This window comes from Equus przewalskii, chromosome 9 (assembly GCF_037783145.1).
Source record: "Equus przewalskii isolate Varuska chromosome 9, EquPr2, whole genome shotgun sequence".
In the NCBI taxonomy this organism is placed as follows: domain Eukaryota; kingdom Metazoa; phylum Chordata; class Mammalia; order Perissodactyla; family Equidae; genus Equus; species Equus przewalskii.
In genome coordinates this window covers 25,593,951-25,609,116 of record NC_091839.1, presented here as the reverse complement: position 1 = coordinate 25,609,116, position 15,166 = coordinate 25,593,951, and the positions used below count along the sequence as shown (strand labels likewise).

General features: G+C 41.8%; 1 protein-coding gene across 3 annotated transcripts in view; it reads right to left on the bottom strand.

The window, feature by feature from the left end:
- Window positions 1–5,747: 5,747 nt before the first annotated feature.
- ZNF805 (zinc finger protein 805) overlaps window positions 5,748–15,166 on the bottom strand; it is a 69,929-nt gene continuing 60,510 nt past the window's right edge. For 2 of the 3 annotated variants that reach the window (XM_070633504.1, XM_070633506.1), the window contains exon 4: window positions 5,748–14,617. In XM_070633504.1, the coding sequence (XP_070489605.1) occupies window positions 12,987–14,617 (1,631 nt within the window). In that variant the 3' untranslated portion in view covers window positions 5,748–12,986. The remainder of the gene's footprint in view (window positions 14,618–15,166) is intronic. The other variant, XM_070633507.1, reaches the window with a different exon arrangement.

Sequence of the window (15,166 nt, the reverse complement as noted above, 5' to 3'; positions counted from 1 at the left end):
GAGGAGGATTGGCAATAGTTAGCTCAGGGCTAATCTTCCTCAAAAAACAAAACAAACAAAACAAAAAAAGAAATACTTCTTATTAAATACCTGGTTGCTTGCTTCCGCAATATAGGCCTAACTTTGGGAGGCCATCTGCATCACCACCTTCTAAAATGAATTTAACTGGACTGATCTATTATCAGGACTAAGAAATATGTTCAGTGAGATGAAACAATCTACCACTCAGCTTCTGGACTATGAAACTTCTTAAAGTTTCAAAGGACTGTCAAACTTAAAAGTTTCAAAGGTGGGACAGTGGGGGACTGGAATTGGTCACCCCAAGATATGTCTCTTCGGCATGAGGATTATTTTGGGCTGGTTACTTTTAAAAACTGCAAACATGAAAGAAAGTCAGAAAAGTAGAAGTTACCCTTTGTTAAGAGACATTTACATTTGTAAAGGAAATCTCCCTCTCTGTAAAGTTGTCTCCCTCTGTGTACTGGGAAGAAGGGGGGATGACCTTATCTCTAGAAGCTCTTATCAATGCAGAAGGCAAGGACTTAAATCCATGTAATAACCTTACTCTTGTTTACTGTGCTTTTCTGGTAATCTCCTGTAACTGACTCCCTCCACCCCCATCCTCCTCCTTTGTCTTTAGCAGAGGATGGTATTTAAGGTGAGAGCATCCACCATTTTGGTGAGTTATTCAGTTTTCCTGAGTCTCTCCCATGTATACATGTTATAAAGCTTTGTTTAATTTTCTCCTGTTATTCTGTGTCATGTGAATTTAATTCATTGTCCAGCCAAAAGGACCTAGAGCAGGTAGAGGAAACGTCTTCCTCCCCATCACCAGCAAGCTGTAAGAGAGAAACCCTTTCTCTCCTACCACCTTGCCTCCTGACTATTGGTATGTCTTGAGGTGAGCAGAGGACCCCCCCCCCCCCGCCCCGCCTTGGGCGGTAACATAGTGACAGGGGAGGTGGTTTATCACAAAGTACAAATAGCAGTTGATCAAAAAGGACAAGTAATCAAATTAGTACAAAAACGTGGATATGAAAGTAATGGCTTTATAGGATGGATTACTTGTTTCTTTAAATGTCTGTACGCCACACTGCCTCCTTCAAATGTTAGGCATATTCCTGATGATACGATGGTGTATGTTACAGAAATACTTTACTACATGTAGATGCTCAGGCAAATATGGTTGTCTTGCTGTAACAGAGCCTCGGCCAAGGGCCAATGGAGTGGATTGTGCAGGAAAGTGTTAAATGAACAGTCATTGGTTGCTCAAATGCTACACATTCAAAAGAAATGACTTGCCCTTACCAGCTGCAGGAAACCCACCTGAGTCCTTGGAATATCTTGCTGGTAAGAGTGATTTTTTATGCCTAAGGCCTTGGGTCCCACTGTATCAGTTTGACCAGATAACTTATGCTAACAGTATGACTCCTGGTGAATGATGGGTTTTGTACACCTGGGGCCCTGGGCCACACTGCATCTTTGCCTTCTGAGGATCCTGGAGACTGAGCATCCATGGTTAGTCATGTAGGTACCATGCGCCTCAATGAAAACCCTGAACACTGAAGCTTGGGTGAGCTTCCTTGGTTGGCAACACTTGAAAATGTTGTCACATCTTTGCTGAAAGAATTGGCTCCCCATGCAACTGCCCTGGGAGGGACACCTGAAAGCTTGTGCTTGGTTCTCCTGGACTTTCCCCCACGTGCCTTTTCTCTTTGGTCATCTTGATCTGTGTCCTTTTGCTGAAATAATCCGGAAGCATGAGTTTAACCACTTTCTGAGTCTAGTGAATCCTTCTAGCAAACCGTCGCACCTGAAGATTGTCTTGGGGAATGAAGAACTGTATATACATATATTTGTGAAAAAGCAAAGTTATGACCTGGATGGGTGTTGTGGTGAAGGCTTTCCTGAGGAGGTGCTAGTTGAGATGAGAGGGACAAGCACTCACTCACGGACCAGAGTGGGTAGGGAAGAGCCCCACAGCAGGTGGGAAAAAGGGACAAGAAAGGGAAGCAGGAAGTGAAAAGAGAGCTGAGAATTGTGCAGGAGAAAAGGCGGTAATGTAGGCACATCCCACACCAGGTAAGGCTCCCTGGATGGGCCACATTAAGGATTTGGTGATCTTTTTTTTTCTCCCCAAAGCCTGAGTACATAGTTGTGTATCCTAGTTGTAAGTCATTCCAGGTCTTCAATGTGGGATGCTGCCACAGCATGGCTTGATGAGTGGTGTGTAGGTCCGTGCTCAGGATCCAAACTGGCAAACCCCAGGCCACTAAAGCATAGCACATGAACTTAACCACTCAGCCCCGAGGCCAGCCCCAGGATTTGGTTTTATCCTAGGAGTTAAGGGAAGTCATGAAACACTTTAGGGAGTGCGGCAGGCTGAGTAGTACTTGATCAAATCTGAGCTGCATCTCTGGCTTCAGTGTGGAGAATGGATTAGAGAGGAAATGTGGATACAAGCAGACCCCATTAGTAAGGTGAGGCAGAAGTTGAGGTGATGATGGTTGGATGGACTAGGGAGGAGGCAGTGAATGAGAGGGATGACAGACTTGAGTGGCATTTAAGAGGTGAATGTGGCAACTCTCTCTGATTGTACATGGGGATGAGGACAGGGAGGTAATTGTGCTGAGTCAGGGATCTCTGTCCTGGGTAACCGCACAGTACAGGTAGTACTGAGGGAAGACTAAAAGTGGATCAGAATCTGGGAGGAGTCGGTTTTGAATCTCATTAAATCACATGGAGACCAAGGCATCTTTGAAACATCCAAGTGGGGACAGCAAGAAGACCATCAGGAATTCAGGTCCAGAGCTCCGAGGAGAAGTCAGGATTGGGGTAAAAAATTTCAGTGTCTTCAAAGCAAATACGATACCTGAAGTCCGGGGCACAGATGAGGGCTTGGCAGAGACCTTGTGAGAAATAAAGCGGTCTAGGGCAAAGTCTTTAGAAATTTCAACACTGAATGGGTACGTGGACATGGATGAGTCAGCAAGAAGGAAAAAGAGAGAAAGTGGGGCCGGCTAGGTGGCGCAGCAGCCAAGTGCACATGCTCTGCTTCGGCAGCCTGGGGTTCGCCGGTTCAGATCCTGGGTGCGTACATGGCACCACTTGGCAAGCCGTGCTGTGGTAGGTGTCCCACATATAAAGTAGAGAAAGATGGGCACGGATGTTGGCTCAGGGCCAGTCTTCCTCAGCAAAAAGAGGAGGATTGGCGGCAGATGTTAGCTCAGGGCTAATCTTCCTTAAAAAAAAAAAAGAGAGAGAGAGAGAAAGCAGGGAGAGACAGAGGGCAGGCTCAAGTGAGCACCAGGAGAATGATGTTCCATGTTCCAGAACCAAGGAAACAGAGTGTATTTCAAGAACGGAGTGCTCGACACAATCACATTCTGCTGATAGCCAGGTAAAGACAAGGCCTTAATGGGAGTCACTGCTGACCTTGGCAAGAGCTGTGTAGGGGCTGGCAAATTGTAGTAAGGATGTTCAGGACGCAGAGTAGAGGTTTTGGGAAGTGGAGAAGGAACAGAGCAAGGAAGAGGTAATGCTCAAGTCAAATACTACATACACACAGAGAGAACCCCAAGGGGCTCCTTGGTTAAACAGAGAGAGGGATGACAAGACAAACAACTCAGTTTCCGCACAGATGTAGGGTCACAGTGGTGATGCCTGTCACTGAAGCCAAAGTGTGAGGGATCTCAGGAAGGGCAAGAGTGAAAACAAAAAACAGATGAAAAACAGGTGTGCAGGTGGCTGTGGTATCTAAGGTGTAAGGCAAGAGGAGACTCTAATACAGAGAAATAAGGCGACACTGCTTATGTGTGATTTGGCTGTCAACAACAAGGGGCAAGGTGAGAAGAAAGCGCTCTGAACCTGTGTGAGGACTGAAAGCAGGGACAGGGAAAGGAACTAAGAAGAGCAAGAGTAGCAAACAGAGACGATGAAAGATGACGCAGCTGAGGAGGGAGAGTGACGAGGATGCCTGTGAAAGGGAGGATGGTCAGGAAAACAAATGGAGACAGCACACAGAAGGGCATTTCTTCCTTCAACCTAAAGTAGGAGAAATGACACAAGGAGAACATCTGAAGGCATTGTTTGTGTATTTGGAGGCCTTAATTAGTTGAGCTTGGCCATTTTCAGAGGTATGAGGCTAGGAGAAGGACTTCTGTAACAATCTTCCTAAAATAGCACCCCACAGGAGATAACTCGGACCTTACTAACACCATGGTCCCTCAAATGCCTGGTTTCTTGTCTTTTTTTTTTTAAGATTGGCACCTGAGCTAACATCTGTTGCCAATCTTTTTTTTTCTTTTCTTTCTCCCCAAAGCCCCTCAGTACATAAGTTGTATATTCTAGTTGTAGGTCCTTCTGGTTGTGCTATGTGGCATGCCGCCTTAGCACGGCGTGATGAGCAGTGCCATGTCCGCGCCCAGGATCCGAACTGGTGAAACCCTGGGCTGCTGAAGTGGAATGCACGAACTTACACACTCGGCCACGGGGCCGCCCCCATAGAATGCCTGGTTTCTACTTGCTCACCTGGACAGCCCTCCTTGGCATTGCTCCCTCCTCTGTCCAGGGCTCTCCACCTTGTTCTGACTTAAAGATCACATCTGGCTTGGTGCATTAACACCCCATTCTTTGGAAGTGACATAGAAATGGCCAATTTGCTAAACTCTTTAAATTTACCCCCACATCAATGCTTTGAGCTGGATTGCTTTAAATTGTAGGTTTCATCGTTATAAATTTATGGTAAGGCCAACAGATCAGGAGATGACTGCCATCAAAAAGATAATTTGTTACTCACAGTTCAACACCATACCATGCACGGTCACATGGGGAAGCACCAGGGTCAGCCAAGAAGCAGGAGGAGCGAGGGGAAAGCATGGGCAAGGGTCTTTATTGTGCTTTTCACTGAAAGGAATGGGCAGGAAGGTAAGCAGGCTAAGCAGGCTCAGCATTAACTAGTTTGAACAATTTCAGTGGGAACTGCCCTTAGTTGCCTGATCGCTGGCCCTGGTTGATTAGGCCAAGGAGACACTGGCTCCATGTGTGAGACCTTGACAGGAGGTAGCTGACAGGTATGGGCTTTGGATCAGCTGGTTTGCATGTGACAGGCCTGCTCAGACGGCAGTCCTTTGCTACCTCTAGGAAGTAGGTAGCCCTGGGAGAAGCAGTCTCTCCAGCATCAGCAAGGTGCCAGGAACCAAAACATTAGAATAAAAAGATATGCTTAGTGCATAGATTTCCTAATTAAAGGGAAGCACAGTGGTCAGGAATTTCCTTAAAGTCATCCAGCAGGTAAGAACAAGGCCGGGAAGTATAACCAGGTAGTTTGACTAGAAGGCTGATACTCCTGACACTGCTCTGAGGGAGGCAAAGTTGCCCATTTACAATTTAGCTTAGACCATCTCATTGTGAGGTGTGTAACATATCCGTGAGCCAACAGATTACAAATCTTTAACCCATGAAACTCACGGATGACATCACTGAACATTCCAGAGGCACTCAGCTTCCTACAACTGAGACAGGAAAGGCCATCTGTGGGCTGGAGTGTGAGGACAAAGGGAATATGTACATACACCCAGAGACCAGATTTCCATAGGTTTCTAGCATCATGACTCTGTAGAGGGCCTCCCAGCTGGGGCCACCCGCTCCCGCCCCTCCAAGTGAAACTCACAGATCCAGGAAGGTGACTAACCCTCCAACAACACACTCTTTAGTCTCAAGTGATGCACATTTAATGACGCAGGAACTATTATGACTCCATATTCTTTAATTCTTTTTGTTGAAGCCAAAGGCTACAAGTTTCAATAGTGGGAACAAAGAGTAGACGAGAAATTGTTGACATATGTGCAATGGAAATACACAGCATTGACCTGGCCATTACATCTTTATAGAAATAAAGGCAAATGAAGGGAATATTCAAAAGTCAAATGACTTGAAGACATATCTATACAGATAATGAGAGAGGCAACCTCCTTTCTTATCAGATATTCTCTGTACTTGTCATCACTAAGTTAAATCCTGTCTGCTTCGTTTGTAAGAATTTCCATCGTGATTTAACTGATTCTTTTAGTTACAATGGTTTACATGTATATATGACTTTACCTCAAAGCTATGACATATTTTGTTGTAGCAAACTTACTTGTTCGATATTTGTTACAGATATTTGAACTTACTCAACATTTTAGTACCGTTTAAATCACTATGAAGAGTAGTTAACGTAGCAGGCCTTAGACTGTCATCCTTTGAGCTTCAAAGTTTGCACATGGCTGGAATTTGGAAGCTTAGATTTCGGGAGATTTCCCATCATTCCCAGAAACAAGGAATGGCTCAGTGTGCCTATCGTTTGTGTAAACATGTGGCTTATGCTGGTCACCTGCTATCCTTCTGGAGGTCTAGAATTCTGGTTATGTTCTAGACAAAGGGAGCCCAATAAAAACCCTGGGGCAGTGAGTTTCTAATGAGCTTCCCTAGTAGACATTTCACACATGCTGTCATAACTCACTGATGGAGCTTAAATTAAACATCAGAACTCCTGAAACATGTCTCTGGTTTCCACTGGACTTTGGTCCTTGTGCCTTTTCCCTTGCCTGAATCTGTTTTGTATTCTTTTTGCTGTAATAAATCATAGTCATTGAGTATGATAATATGCTGAGTCCTGTAAGTCTTCCTAGTAAATCATCAAACCTGGGGTGACCTCTGGGAGGACCTCTGACACAATCATTCATTATAACTTTTAGAGTCTTATATATCAGACCATAAAACCCCATGTAGATTCTCTTTGAATCATGTCATATACTGTGCCAAATATATTCACAGCTTTGTGTAAACATTCTGCGAGGACCCAAACATTGTAATAAAAATATCCTGCTGTGTGTAGCCACTCACTAAAACACACATCTGTTGAGTGTCTACTAAGGAAAATAAAAAGGTAAAATGAACAGAACGGGAGAGTGGCCAGATGCCAGGATGATGACAGAAAAATGGCTGCGAGGTGTCTGGCTTGGGCGACAAGGCAGAAGATAGTGGGATTCACTGAGCTGTTCTGCAGGCACCTCAAACACAATGCTGAAAACCAAATGCCCACCTTCGCCCTTCTCTGCCTCCCCCCGACCTCAAATGCAGAGATTATCTGCATTTTCTACACAGTTACACCAGATTATGCAGCCATTAGAGAGAGAGTCTGGTTTATCTCACTCAACCTGAAGGGACGGCCAAGATGTACCATCAAATGAGAAAAAGCGTTATAGCTAAATGAGCACTATTTGATTCATTTTAGTAAAAATGAATGGTGACCAGGAAAACAAAGACTCATCCCATGAGAAGCAACACAGGAAAGTGAGAAGGGCATGGATTCTGCAGCCAGCCTAACTGGCCTCCCACCCCTAATCTCATACTTTCTAATTCCTTGGCAAATTCCCTTAACTTTTCTATGCCTCAGTTTTCTGATCTGTAAAATGGGGATAACATTACCTACTACAAAGACTTGTTGCAAAGGTTAAAAGAGTTGATGTGTGTAAAATATTCAAAAACAACAGCTGATACATAGTAATACTATATGCTTGCTTGCTCTTATGATTACTATGGGTGCATCCTCATGGTGATGGCCACGTGACATGTGCATAAACTCAGTGAATATGAATACAGAGAAGGTGTGGAAGGGTGACCAGTGGGTAACAGACATGAGAAATGCTCAACCTGGAGACATGGATTTGGGGGAACTCTGTAGACCATTAAGAGTAAAATCCCTTGAGAGGGAATTAACTCACTCATGCCACACATCACAAGTGAGAAAGCAATGGCCAAAGATGGATCCTGGAAAGCAGCATTATTTAATAGATGGAAGGAAGACATAGGACCTCTTTAGGGGAAGGGCAGGAACTCACAGAAACAAGGAAAGGATCTTCAAATCAAAGAGGTAGGCAGCAGTAAAAACGTCCAATAATGGAGTTGGGAGAGGGGCGACCACCACGATGCAAAAGGGAACTTTGTGAGAAGAGCTTAAGTCAGGAGACAGTGGAGGCCATTCTTTAGTAGTCAGTGGAGTGAAAGGGAGTACGGGGTGGGGACAGACAGTGGACAGGACAGTTAGACAGGGTGAGTCTGTGAGAGAAAGGAGAAAGACAGAGCTCAATGGGCTTACGGGGCAGAAAGTGGATGGGGGTAAGACTAGACTTGAACATAGGTACAGATTATGAGGATAGAAGGGGCTTAAGAGGAAAATGTTAAAGATCTAGCAGTGGGGATGTAAAAGAAAGTGGTCCTAGAAAGTTGAAGAGTAGGGGAAATGTGTTAAAGCATAAAGAGGAAGAGTGATCCTGGCAGAGGGGTGGCCCCATCTCCTTTGAGGCTGTAAGAGGGTATAGAGAGCTGGGGAATTTTACACACAAATCTTTCCTGGAGAACATAACCCTGAAAATCTGTGGATCACCCTCAGTTGTTAGATTTGTTCTTAGAAATACTTGTGGATGCCAACACAGAAGACTGTAGGCCTTCCATTCCTCCAAATAACTTAGGATTTCTATTTCAACATCAAGATAAACCACCGGAGAACCATGACTTTGGACTACACAGTTTTGTCTGTTTTCTCAGAGTCCTTCTTTGGCATTATAAACTAGGCAAAGAAATAGAAGACATATAAAAAAACCAAATGGAAATTAAACAATTGAAACATCAAAAACCAAAAGGAAAACTCAGTGGGTGAGCTCAATAGTAGTTTAAATATGAGAGAGAAAAGAATCAGTGAGCTCAAAGAAAGATCAGTGAAAATTAATCAATCTGAGCAACAGAGAGAAAACAGACTGGGGGAAAAACCCATGAGAGCCTGAGGGACCTGTGAAACAAGAAAAGATCTACCATTCATGTTATTGGAGTCCCTGAAAGAGAGGAGAAAGTATAGGGATGAAAAAATATTTGAAGAACTAATAACTAAAAATTTCCCAAATTTGGCAACGGGCATATACTAATAGATTCAAAAAGCAGAGCAAACACTAAACAGGATAAACCCAAAAGATTCATGCCAGGTTACATCATAATCAAACTTCTGAACTCTATATACAAAGAAAAAACACTCTGAAAGCAGCTTGACAGAAAGGATGCATTACAGATAGGAAAACAATGGGTCAAATGCGGTAGATTTCTCATCTGAAACAAAAAAGGACAGAAGGAAATGACATGCTTTTCACGTACTGAAAGAAAAGAACTGCTGAGCCCGAATCCTATGTCCCACAAAAATATCCTCAGGAACTAAGGGACATAAAGCCATTTTTAGATGAAGGAAAACAGAAATATCTGCTCAGAAGACCTACTCTAGAAGAAAGACCACAGGAATTCACAAAAAAGAAAGGAAATGTTAACAAAAGAAATCTTGGAATTTCAAAAAGGAAGAAAGAACAATGGAACGGGTAAAAGTAGACGTAAACTATGCTTCTCATGAGATGTGTAAAAATGCTTGACAGCTGAAGTAAAAATGAGGACATCGTCCAGTATGGTGCTCGTGTACGAACAGGAAATACTGAAGATTGGGGACTGTAAGGGGACCCCACAGAAGTAAGGTTTCTACACATCAAAGTGCTAAAATGGAAGGCTGTGATGTCATGTGTATACAACATAACACCTAGAGTAACCACTAAACTACAAAGAGATCTACTCAAAAACATCATAGATATATCAAATGGAATTATAAAAATTAAAGTAACCCACAGGAAGGCAAAAAAATAACAAGAGGAACAATAAATGGAACAAACACAAAAAACAAATCATAAAATGGGAGACTCAAACCCTATCATATCAATAATTACTTTAAGTTTAAATGGTCTAAATATACCAATTTAAAAACAGAAATTGGTAAAATGTATAAAAAGAAAGCATAACCCCGACTATATGCTATTCCCAGAAACTTACTTCAAATGTAACAATATAAATAAGGTTGAAAATAAAATTATGGAAAAATATAAATCATGCAAACGTCAACTACAAAATGCAGTAGTAACTACATTAATATCAGATAAAGTATACTTCAAAGCAAAGAAAATTACAGGGGCAAAAAGGGACATTATATAAAGATAACAGGGTCAATACATCAAGATGACATAGCAATCCTAAGTGTACGCACCAAACAACAGAGCTTTGAAATACATGAGACACAAACTGACAGACCTTAAAGGAGGAACAGATAATTCCAGAATTACAGGGCAGGGCTTCAACACCCCTCTCTCAGCTATTGATAGAATTACTAGCCAGAAAATCAGCAAGGATATAGAAAATCTGAATAACATCATCAACCAACATGATTGTGTAGACATTGATACAAACACCACCCAAAGACAGTAGATTACACATTCTTTTCAAGCAGAATTACAGAACATTCATCAAGCTAGACCATATCCTGGGTCATAAAACAAATCTCAGCAAATTTAAACAGCCAGATCAAATGTAAAACGAACAGGAAATCAATAACAAAAAGCATGAAATACTCCAAACACTAGGAAATTAAACAATACTAAATAATCCACAGATTAGAGAGGAAGTCTCAAATAAAGAAATAGAACTGAATGAAATATAATTAAAATGTATTAAAACTTGTGAGATGAAGCTAAAACAGTGCTGTGAACAAAATTTATAGAACTTAATGCTTACATTACAAAATTAAAAAAACTAAGCAACCATCTCAAGAAACTACAGAGCAAAATACAACCAAAACAAGTAGAAGAAAGGATATAATAAAGATCAGAAGAGAAATCAGTGAAATTAAGAACAGAAAGATAACAGAGAAAAAAAACAATAATATAAAGTGCTGGTTCTTTAAAACAGTGAATAAAATTGAGAACTGTCTCAGAAGACTGACAGAGAAGACATGTTTCCAACAACAGGAATAAAACGTGGGATATAAGTACAGATTCTGCTGCCATTAAAAGGATTATAAAGGAATACTCAAAACAAATCAGAAAATTTAGATGAAATGGAACAAGTCCTAGAAAAGAATAAACTATGAAAATTCATCCAATATGAAACAAATACTCTGAATAGTTCTATACATATTAAATAAAATAAATAAATAAAAAGCATTCAAAAGAAAAATCTCCAGGCCTAAATGGTTCACTGGAGAATGCTACCAAACATTAAAACAAATAAAACCGATTCTACACAGTCTTCCAAATAATAGAAGAAAGAACACCTCTCAACACATGTTGGGAGGCCCGTATCATCTAGACACTAAACTAGACAATGACAGTACAAAAAAAAGAATGAACAAAAGTAAGAAAGAAAAATGCATACCATGATCACTCATGAAACAGAGGAAAACTTCCCCAACAAAATACGAGCATACTGGATACTGCAATATAATATATAAAAATAACTATATTCCATGACCAAGTGGGACTTAGTTCAAGGATACAAAACTGGTTCAATATTCAAAATTCAAATAAATGTAACACATCATATGAACCGGCTACAGAAGAAAAAAAAACATGATCTTATCAACTGATAGAGAAAACGCATTTGACAAAATTCAACACCCATTCACAATAACAAATCTCAGCAAATCAGGAATAGAGGGAAACTTTCTAAACTTAAAAAGAAACCTCTATGAAGGAAGCCTTACAACTAACATCATACTTAATGATGAAAAACTGAATGTTTTCCTTGTAATACGAGGAACCAGGCAAGGATATCCTTTCTCACTACTACTACTGAACGTCATATTGGAAATCCTAGCCAGTACACTAAGACAAGAAAAAAAAAAGGTATATGGATGGGAAGAAAGAAATAAAACTGTCTCTATTTGCACGTTATTTCTGTGTAGAAAATCCCAAGCATATTATCAAAAAAAAAAAGGCTACAGTTCAGCAAGATTGCAAGATACCAAAATAACATCCAAAAAATAACTGTATTTCTGTATACTACCAAAGGTTGTGCGAAAATTGAAATTTTAAAAATCAATGCTATTTATAATCACTCAAAATAAAGAAATACCTAGATATAAAGCTTACAAAAATTGTACAGGACCTATTACTGAAATTTACAAAACAGTAATGAAATAAATCAAGTGATATTTAAATGAATGCTGAGACATACCGAGTTTATGAATTTGAAGACTCAACACAGTAAAGATGCTGATTCTCAAAAAACTGATCTACAATTTAACTCAATTTCTATCAAAATTTGATAAAGATTTTTGTAAAAATAGACAAGCTAATTCAATCTTTATATGGAAATTCAAAATAACTAGCAGTATTAAACTAACTTTAAATAGGAAGATTAAAGAGAGATGAATTGCCTTACTCAATTAAAAGATTTACCACATAGCTACAGCAATCAAATAAACCAATAGAACAGGATCAAGAAAAAGTCTGATTATCAGTTCTTTAAAACCACATGAAGAAAAGGTTTGTTTTTTAAAAATCAAAGCCTTAAACAGTCTTAACTGATGCAGTAAAATGTGCCCATTCATATGTGTACTCTTATCTCCTCAAATATAAAGGTATTTGATGGCTCAAGCCTTCATACTTCTCACAAAAATTAAGCTCCTTAAGAGTAGAGACAATGTTTTAGAAGAAAGATGTTCAATGAAAGTTTCCAGACCTGCCCTCCACTGTCTAACTCGCCTCACGCTGGACAGCAATTAACGTATATACCAAACACATAAAGAGTCTAGGTCCTTTATCTCTGAAACAAACTCTCTTCCTACAAAGTAAACTAAGGGATCCATGACAAAGTGCCATAGGCTTGGCAAGGAAGTCAGAAAGAAACTGTGTTTGCAGGTCATTTTCTCTTGTAAGTCTCTTCCTTCTTCTTAAAAAGAAAATTCCTGAGATAACACTGCAGTGTAAACTAAGGAGAAAGATGTAGCTGAAGGTTTTCCTTAGTGCATAATAACCACTGGGTCTCTCTCCTGGATGAATCTCAGACATGGAATAAGGCTCTAGGCTGGGTCAATTTCCAGTATGACTCTTCAGATGACAACTGATATCCTGCAACAGGGTTTCTCACAGAGAAGAAAACTGAGGGGTTTCTCTTTGGTATGAATGATCAGATTCTGAGTAAGATGTTTCCTCTGGCAAAAGATTTTCCTCAGTGGTTACATTCAAAAAGTCTTTCCCCAATAGGAGTTCTTGGAGGTTGACCGAGGATTGCCCATTTGGGAAGGGTCTTCCCACTTCTGTTACACTGACAGGGTTTCTCCCAGAATGAACCCTCTGATGCTGAGTGAGGGATGAGCTTCGACTGAAGGACTTTCCACACTCACTGCACTCATAGGGCTTCTCTCCAGTGTGGATAATGGAATGTCGAATCAGGTTTGTGCTCCAGCAGAAGGTCTTCCCGCACTCGAGGCATTCATAGGGCTTCTCTCCACTATGAATCCGTTGGTGCCTCGTGAGGCCTGACCTGCGGTTGAAGGCCTTCCCACACTCCATGCACTCATACGGCTTCTCTCCAGTGTGGATGCTGAAATGTCGAATGAGGTCTGCCCGATTGCTGAAGGCTTTCCCACATTCTTTGCACTCAAAAGGTTTTTCTCCAGTGTGGGCCCTTTTATGCAAGATAAAAGTGGAGCAGTGGGTAAAGGCCTTTCCACATTCACTGCATACATAAGGCTTCTCCCCAGTGTGAATCCGCTGGTGCCTCTTGAGGTATGACCTGTGGTTGAAGGCCTTCCCACACTCCAGGCACTCAAAGGGCTTCTCCCCAGTGTGGATGACGTAGTGGTGAATGAGGGCTGCGCTCTCACAGAAGGCTTTCCCACATTCACTGCACTCATAGGGCTTCTCCCCAGTGTGAGTCTGCTGGTGCCACATGAGGTATGACCGGTGTTTGAAGACCTTGCCACATTCAAAGCATTCATAGGGATTCTCACCACTGTGGATGATGTAGTGTCGAATGAAACCAGGCCTATCTCGGAAGGCTTTTCCACATTCCTTGCACACAAAGGGCTTTTCTCCTGTGTGGCTCCTGTTATGCAAGACAAAAGTGGAGCGGTGGGTGAAGGCTTTTCCACATTCATTGCACTTATAAGGCTTCTCTCCACTGTGAATCCGCTGGTGTTGTGTAAGGTGTGACTTGCGGTTGAAGGCTTTCCCACACTCCATGCACTTATAGGGCTTCTCCCCAGTGTGGACCATATGGTGTTGAAGGAGGTAAGTGCTCTTACTAAATGTTTTCCCACACTCTGTGCATTCATAGGGCTTCACTCCAGAGTGAATCCTCTCATGTCGAGCAAGGAGGCGTTTCTTGTTAAAAACTTTCCCACATTCATTGCATTTAAAGATGTTTTCCTCTTCCCGAATCACGGGATCTCTACCTGATCCACAGGAGTCATGGTCAAGGACAGCACCTCCCAGAGGGACTGGCTCCTGTACAATCCATGAACAGACACCATCCACTGTCCCTAAACCATCATGTTCAGGGCTCATTTTCCCAGAGAGCTTCTTCCTCTGGGGGTCTATCCCTGGTCTCAAGTGTCCTTCTTGCATTTCCGATGGCCCATCCTGATCCTTGGTTTGGCCCACCTGGGAGTCCCCTGGGGCTCCTTGTGTTAGTTGTTGCTGGAGTAAGGCTCCTTCAGACTGGGCTGGCTCACAACTGGTAGGTTCTGTGATCTTGGGTTTTCCTTTATCACCTGAAAGAAATCCAAAACACAACAGGGCCTGTTAGTAATGCCAAAACAGAAGAAACAAAATCCGCATTTCTGTGAAGAAAGTGAAGATTAAAACACTGCCTCTGTGTCTACTGTGTTTTGCTACCTCTCAATCCCAGGATAGCAATCTTCTTCTTGCCTGGTCCTTGAACTGTTGACACCTTGAAAGTGAGAGCTAGGAGGAGAGGCTGGGTTAGGGGAGAGAGTGCTGGAGAGGAGACACAGTCAATTCCAGACCAGATATTTATGCAAACAGGTAACTCATTTGGGTCCCCAGATAGTTTATGCTGAAGAGATAATTCAGAGCAAGGCTTGGCCACACTAGAAAGATCAACCATGTGATTAGAGGGTTGGGGTTTTGAGCCATAAGATAACAATTAAGCTGATGGAAAGAGGACAGGAGATTGAATCCTGTAGGCAATGATTCAATCAACTGTGCATATACAATGAGACTCAGTAAATCTCTGGACTATGAAGCCAGATGAAACTCCTAGGTTGGCAATACTTCATGTATGTCTTACCATACATCAA